Source organism: Puntigrus tetrazona, chromosome 9 (assembly GCF_018831695.1).
Source record: "Puntigrus tetrazona isolate hp1 chromosome 9, ASM1883169v1, whole genome shotgun sequence".
NCBI classification, from domain to species: domain Eukaryota; kingdom Metazoa; phylum Chordata; class Actinopteri; order Cypriniformes; family Cyprinidae; genus Puntigrus; species Puntigrus tetrazona.
Genome location: NC_056707.1, coordinates 25,872,740 through 25,880,239, shown reverse-complemented (window position 1 = coordinate 25,880,239; position 7,500 = coordinate 25,872,740). Strand labels below are relative to the sequence as shown.

Here is a 7,500-nt window from a genome sequence, read left to right as displayed (position 1 = left end):
AATAAGATCTGAGGTGTTTTTACAGGTGTGCAACCCACCCGTGCTAAAAATAATTGCGCGATTGCAGCGTTCCAGGCTCGGTGTAACATGATGCTACCCATCCGGAAAATGGCGACGAGTTCATGATTTGTTTTTTTTTCCTCCCGACAGCAACAAGAGCAGGACCCCACCAACCTGTACATATCTAACCTGCCGCTGAGCATGGATGAGCAGGAGTTAGAGGCCATGCTGAAGTCCTTCGGACAGGTCGTCTCCACACGTATCCTGCGGGACACCAACGGGGCCAGCCGAGGGGTCGGATTCGCCAGGTGAGGGCCTAGGATCTGACCGCGAGTCACCGGATCAACTCCTGCCGTCACGCTAGCGTTCTTTGCGAATTCCCCTCAAGCGTCCGTCAGGGAATCAGAAGTCCTGGAAAACCCCTGGCGCTCTGCCCGCCACAACACAAACACTTTAGACCCTCCCATGATTCTTAGCGCCGCTCGCTTCCTTGAAAACATAGCTGTGCATCTGACATATCAGCACGGCAAAACCCGAACTCTCTGAACTTCTCTTTGTGAATTCGTGACAAGTGAAAACTTGACTGCAGTGTTATTCTCACGCACTCGAGGGGGAAAAAAACGTTGAACGAAATCTGAACTGGTTCATCCAATCAGCCGAGTGTGTCTCAAGAAACTGATGCATTAACGAAACATTTAAAAATTAGCGACAGAATTAATCGTGGAAACTGATAAACAACGCACAAAAACATTCACAGCAACTTGAGTTTTCTACCCTATGGCTTGATCGTATTAACCTAAGGGTTATTCTTGCACATTTGAGAGAAATAGCCCTAAAGGAACGGTTCACCCCAAAATGATTTAAAAATTAAATAATTTCTTTATTTTGCCGAACACAAAGAACGTTTGTTAACAGGCACCATTGACTTCCATAGTATCTTTTTTCTACTACGGAAGTCAATAATGACCCAAAACAGCCCTGTTCAAACCTATTTTTTCATAAATATTCATTTTCAATTCTACACTTTCTTTGATGACTTGACCGTACTAATCTGAGGGTTATTACTTATGACCAGATGAATGTTTTTCTTTTAATTACCAGCGTTGTTTAACTGCATGCATTAAAAATGGCACGCAGAGACGTTTGTGAGTTTTGGTGCAGTGAATCAAACTGACCAACTCTAACTGAAGTTTAACTGAGAGATGCCATTAAAATGTCAGAAAAATAAGGATCACAAATTATATGTCCAGCCTTAATGAAATGCGTTAAAATTAGTTCATGTAACGCAAAATCCCCTCGCTATTCTTCATATGACTCTAGCATGTTTCTCAAAACTGACAACTCGTTCAGGGGATGGGAATGATGTTTTATACTCAAACCGAGAGTCAAACGTGTAAACCTTTAAACCGCTAATCTGCTTCTCTAGGATGGAGTCGACAGAGAAATGCGAAGCCGTCATCTCTCACTTCAACGGGAAATTTCTCAAAACACCAGCTGGAGTTATGGGTAAGTGTGCGTCCGCGTGCTTCACGTCTGCTCCACGTCTTTTTGGAAATAGGCTCATTCTCCAACGCCCCCAGAGCTTATAAGTTCAGCCGATCTCTGGGTCTGTCGATTTTTAGCGTGGCTTGCCACATAATCTCCGGGTGGATCCATTCAGCCGATCTCTTGCGATAGCACTTTTAGCGTAGCTTAGCATAGATCATTGAATCCGATTAGACCAGTGGCGTCGCGTTCAAAAATGAACGAAAACATTAGATATGTTTCCTATTTAAAACTTGACTCTTCTGTAGTTATGTCGTCTACTAACACCGGCGGGAAATGAAAAGATGCGGTTTTCCAGGCTGATGTGATTATGCTATAATCGAGGGCGTTTGCAGCCGTGCCGTGACTGGGGTTTTTGAACGCGATGCTACTGGTCTAATTGGATTCAATGATCTATGCTAAGCTACGCTAAAAGGGCTATCGCAAGAGATCGGCTGAATGGATTCACCCGGTGATTATGTTCATCAGAGACCAGGACACCTAGATGCGCTCTGTGGACTGATCACCAGATCCAGACGCGCACACACACACACACACAAAGTCATTTACACTACCAGACACAGCTGCGTTTAAAATTGAACTGGAGAGGAGGTCAGAGGAGAACTGGCCCCAACTGAGTCTGGTTTCTCCCAAGGTTTTTTTTTCCTCCATTCTGTATGGATGGGGTTTTGGTTCCTTGCCGCTGTCGTCTCTGGCTTACTTTGCTGGGGACACTTAACTTCTAGTGACTATCGTTGAATTGATCACAGAGTTTAATAACAAATTGTTCACTCTCATCATTACACATCCCTGTCATTGTATTCTTCTGCTTTATACCGTTCAGTGCTTTGATGCAACCTGTGCTGTTAAAAGCGCCTATAAAAATGATTGATTGATTCAAAACTTATCTTTCTAACATCTTATGATGGAGTTGGAGAATGAGCTTGTTTCCAAAAAAGTCAAAAGTGTTCCTTTTAATGCAACAGTTCACCCGCCCTCATGTCGTTGACTTTCCTTCTCCCATGGGTGCATTTCTAAAGGATGTCTCAATGTAATAGGAGTAAATTGTCTTTTTAAAATTTTGTTTCGTTTGAGCATAAAGACGCGCCGCTGCCGCGTTCGAGCGCATTCATTCATTCTCTGGTAATGATTCTCCTTGGACGGGGTCTAAATGGAAACAGGCTTTCGGGCATGTGGCGCAACCGTTCATCCATACCAAACGGCTTTTCGCACGAATGTAGATTTAGACTCGCTACACGAAATGCTGAAATTACTGCGCTGGGTGCGGCTTATTGATTAGCGGAGGCTCGTTTGGGGCTCGAGTGAAAGCAATGTGTGCTAATTTTCTCTTACTGGCCTGGCGTGGCCTCCCTAAGCATTTTAATTGGATTATTAGACTGAAATAGTCTCCACTGACCATGTCAGAAAAGAAGGAAGGGGATTATACGAAGACGGCGTCCAAATTAGATGCGTGTTCTTCAAGCATTGTGGGAAAGTCATGGGGCCGGATAGCTTCAGAGGGCGTATAGCTGGTGGAGGTTTTGCTGGGCAACAAAGAAACATAGAATAAAGTTGAAAATATATAACAGAACAAGTCAGCATTGCGAACTGCAGCGTGCGCATCCCATTTCAGCCTCATAATTAATGTGCATTTTCATGCAACATTGATATTCAGTGTAGAAAAATACTGTGTTTTATGTGACAGAAATTAGAGATTCTCCGATGCTGAAATTTTGGCTGATGCTGTAATTATTTGGACGTTACGGCCGGGAGCCAGTAATTGGCGGATGCTGCAAGTCTATCTCGAAAAAGACACAGAAAACATAACTTCGTAAAAACGTAAATGGAACTTGAAAAACACGTAAGAAGAAAAGTGCTTTAATAAATCGCAGTCATGAGATTGAATGTCATAATCGTGGCATAAGAAGTTACTGTAATTTAAAAAAAAAGTCATAATTGTGAGATTTTGTTAAAAAGACAACTTGTGAAACATGAAAAATGTCCTAAAAAAGATAAAATTATGACATATTTTGCAAACGGAAGTTTGAGATTATGCATGTGTGTAAACCTAACCCTAAACAAACAAAATAAAAATAGCTTAAAATAACGTTGACGGTTCTGACGCGCAAAAAAACACGTAATTTTCACAATTCATAATTAGGACAAAAAAAGTTACAGTTATGAGGTAAAAAGTCAGAATTATGAGACATTATGAAATCATAAGATGTCAGAGTTATGACATTAAAAAGTCCAAATATAAACATTTTGTCATAATCGCAAACGATTTCCTAATTATGCCTTTTTAAATCTCATTATGATTTACCAAAGCATTTTATGCGGAGGAGTTCCTAACTAAAGCGTTTCTTTTTCGAGAGCACTTCGTGTGGGTTTGTCCAAAAGGAAAGTCGCTTCAGAGGTTGCTTAAATGTCTTAAAAGCGCTCTAAACAACATAACGCTGCTGTCTGCTGTCACGTGACGATGGCTTCGGTCGGAGCGCTCGGCTCTGCTGTCGATGAGCGAGCAGTCGACGTCACGCTGAGAGTTCGTGTGTGTGTCTGCAGCCCCGTCAGAACCCTTGCTGTGCAAGTTTGCGGACGGAGGCCAGAAGAAGCGTCAGAGTCAAAATAAATATGTGCAGAACGGACGAGCCTGGGCCAGAGACGGAGAGACCAGACTTGTGAGTACTGCTCTTTTGCTCTCTCCACCATGTTGTGTGTCCGGATCGCTTTGTGCGGCCGTTTATCACCTGCCACAGCTCTGTTAGTGAACACATGGACAGCAGGGCGGTGTGTGTGTGTGTGTGTGTGTGTGTGTGTGTGTGTGTGTGTGTGTGTGTGTGTGTGTGTGTGTGTGTGTGTGTGTGTGTGTGTGTGTGTGCGTGTGTTTATATAAGCTACACCAGTACAGTCATATATTACACGAACCACAGAAGTGATACTGAGATGTGTGTGTGTGTGTGTGTGTATAAACTGCTTAGTCACCCGTCATTTCCCATCATGACTTGTGCTGGTCCAAAACTGAACTGAAATGTACTCTTTTAAGTGATTGATTTATGAAGGTAGACTCTGATTTTAGTAGCGTTGTGATGCTAGTCTAAAAATTCATAGCACAAACAGATATTGGGTAAAACTGTCCATTTTTTGATCACTACTCTTTGAGAGTGATTTAATTGTATTTATAATTAGTATTTCTTTTGCTTCCTCTGAAATGATTTGATCGGTATTATCCCATTTTTTTATTTTATTTGATCATTTATATCTTTATTTTATTCTCATTTCCTTTTTATTTTATTTTATATTTATATTTATTTTATTCATTTTATTAGTTATATTTATTTTATTCTCATTTCCTTTTTATTTTATTATTTATATTTATGATTTTATTTTCATTTCCATTTTATTTTATCAGTTATATATTTACTATTTAATTCTCATTTCTTTTTATTTTATTTTATTATTTATATTTATTTTTATTAATTTTATTAGTTATATTTATTTTATTCTCATTTCCTTTTTATTTTATTTTATTATTTATATTAATTTTATTAATTTTATTAGTTATATTTATTTTCTTCTCATTTCCTTTTTATTTTATTATTTATATTTATGATTTTATTTTCATTTCCATTTCATTTTATCAGTTATATATAATGCATTCTGGCGTTGCAACAGATTAAAACAAAGCATTAACAGATGCCTTAAAATGCAGCCTATATAGTCGTCTAACTTGGTTTGGAGTCACATGGCCATTCATAAAGAAAATCAGAAGATCATTTTAATTGGATCGATACTGTTTTTTTCTAATGAAAATGACATTGATCATTTTGATTACTTCTCTTTATGGCGCACAAGCCGCGCAGAGAGAAGGTCGTAGACGGCGTGTAATGACAGTGCGGCGGGTTTTCTGTCACGCCGGATCATTTCATTAAACCTTACGCCGTTTCACGGGTTTTATCCGCGCGTGTCGCTGAATCGAACTGGACAGACGTGTCGGATTCCGTCCACGGCGTGAAGAAATATTAAAAGCTTTTCCACGTGTCGAAATGGCTGTGACAACATTAAAAAAAAAAACCAGAGTGGAGAGCAGCAGAGCCATTCGTTTTCGGGGTTTATGTCGTTTGACGAGCACGGTAGCCAGAAAAAGACACTTGCATTGGGTAACAAAATCAAAGCAAGTCTGTATCCGTGCTGAAATGCTCTAGGAGCTTTTCACTTTGAAACTAACGTCATTTCTTCTCAGGTTCACATGATTCACGAGCTAAAAGTGGCACAACACTTTTGACTTGATTTTCAGCGCTGGGCTACGAATTGAGTAGTGTGTAATTCTGTTTTATTTCTCTCTCTTTCTCTCATAGGCTGGCATGACACTCACGTACGACCCCACCACAGCTGCTATGCAAAATGGGTACGAGACTACAAGAGCCAGCCTTATTGCAGTATCATTTAGACACTATTGTAGTATTTATTAGTATCTTGAATTAGCTTTAATTTATATATATTTTTCTCTTTCTATTTTTTTTATTTTATTTTATCATTAAAATCTGTATTATTTTATTCTCATTTCCTTTTTACTTAGTTTTATTTTATTGTTTATATTTATTATTTTATTTTCGTTTCCTTTTCATTTTATTATTTATATTTATTATTATCATTTATACGCTATTGTAGTGTTTATTAGTATCTTGAATTAGCTTTTATTTATATATTTTTTCTCTTTCTGTTTTTTTATTTTATTTTATTAAATATTTATTATTTTATTCTCATTTTACTTTTTATTTAATTTTATTATTTATATTTATTATTTTATTCTCATTTCCTTTTTATTTTATTATTTATATTTATTATTATCATTTATACACTATTGTAGTCTTTATTAGTTATCTTGAATTAGCTTTTATTTATACATTTTTTCTCTCTTTCTATTTTTTTATTTTAGTTTTGTTATTTCATGTTTTGTTGCTAACTATTATGTGCTTTGTCATTTATTTAATTATTTATTGTTATTACTATTTTGTATATTTTATTAAACGCATCTGCACTTCATATTTTTTAGGTTTAATTTTTGTTTGATTATTTTAATTCAAGTTTATTAAATCTTTTTTTTTTTTTTTTTTTTTTTTTTTTTTATTTGTTGTTGTTTTTTTTTTTTTTAAAGCAAAATTTCTCATTTTAGTAAAACCTTTTTATTTTACTTTACTTTAGTTGCCAAAGCAACATTTTTTATTTTTATTTTTTATTTAGCTTTATTATTTTCAACTCTTTTTTTTTTTGTGTGTGTGTGTGTGTGTGTGTGTTTTTGTATTCATAATTTTTTGAGAAGCCAATGCAAAGTTTTACTGTCGTTACATAATTTTTATTTATTTATTTATTTTTATTTTTTATTTTTATTTTACTTTTCAGTAAGGAATTAATTATATTTATATGATTATATAACAAGATTTCTTAGAAGGCAGCATAATCGTTCTCTGGGATATCATGCTATTTTTACAACCTGTCATAAATGAATGCTTAACTATATTGATTTCATCTTTCTGCAGATTCTATCCGACCGCCTACAGTATTACAAACCGAATGATCACACAGACCCCTATGTCTCCATACATCTCCCCCGTCTCCACGTACCAGGTATCTTAATGTCAAGCTCTCACAGCTCACGGACAGAGACGGATGCATCGGAGCCGTCTTAAGGGACTCTGATAATCTGTATTTTATTGTTCAGGTACAGAATCCATCCTGGGTCGCCCATCAGCCCTACATCTTGCAGCATCCGGTGAGTCTCACTGGTTGTCCTGAGCGGTGTTGTGTTTTGTTTGTTTGTGTGGGAGAAACGCTCTTGAACCACACCGTGACTGCTCATAGACTGAGAGTGTGGGCGACGGGCACGCAGTCCAAACACAGAAACCACAGCAATTTATGAGTAATCAGAAGGAATCTCATGCCAAATGAAATTGTTAATAAGCTTGGTAGGTGGACACG

General features: G+C 37.4%; 1 protein-coding gene across 1 annotated transcript in view; it reads left to right on the top strand.

The window, feature by feature from the left end:
• The window catches only part of LOC122352035 (RNA-binding motif, single-stranded-interacting protein 1), a 56,944-nt gene that overhangs the window by 39,457 nt on the left and 9,987 nt on the right, over window positions 1–7,500 (top strand). The window contains exons 5-10 of the mRNA XM_043249521.1: window positions 151–308; window positions 1,427–1,506; window positions 4,087–4,202; window positions 5,880–5,929; window positions 7,062–7,149; window positions 7,244–7,294. Coding sequence (XP_043105456.1) covers window positions 151–308; window positions 1,427–1,506; window positions 4,087–4,202; window positions 5,880–5,929; window positions 7,062–7,149; window positions 7,244–7,294 — 543 coding nt within the window. The remainder of the gene's footprint in view (window positions 1–150; window positions 309–1,426; window positions 1,507–4,086; window positions 4,203–5,879; window positions 5,930–7,061; window positions 7,150–7,243; window positions 7,295–7,500) is intronic.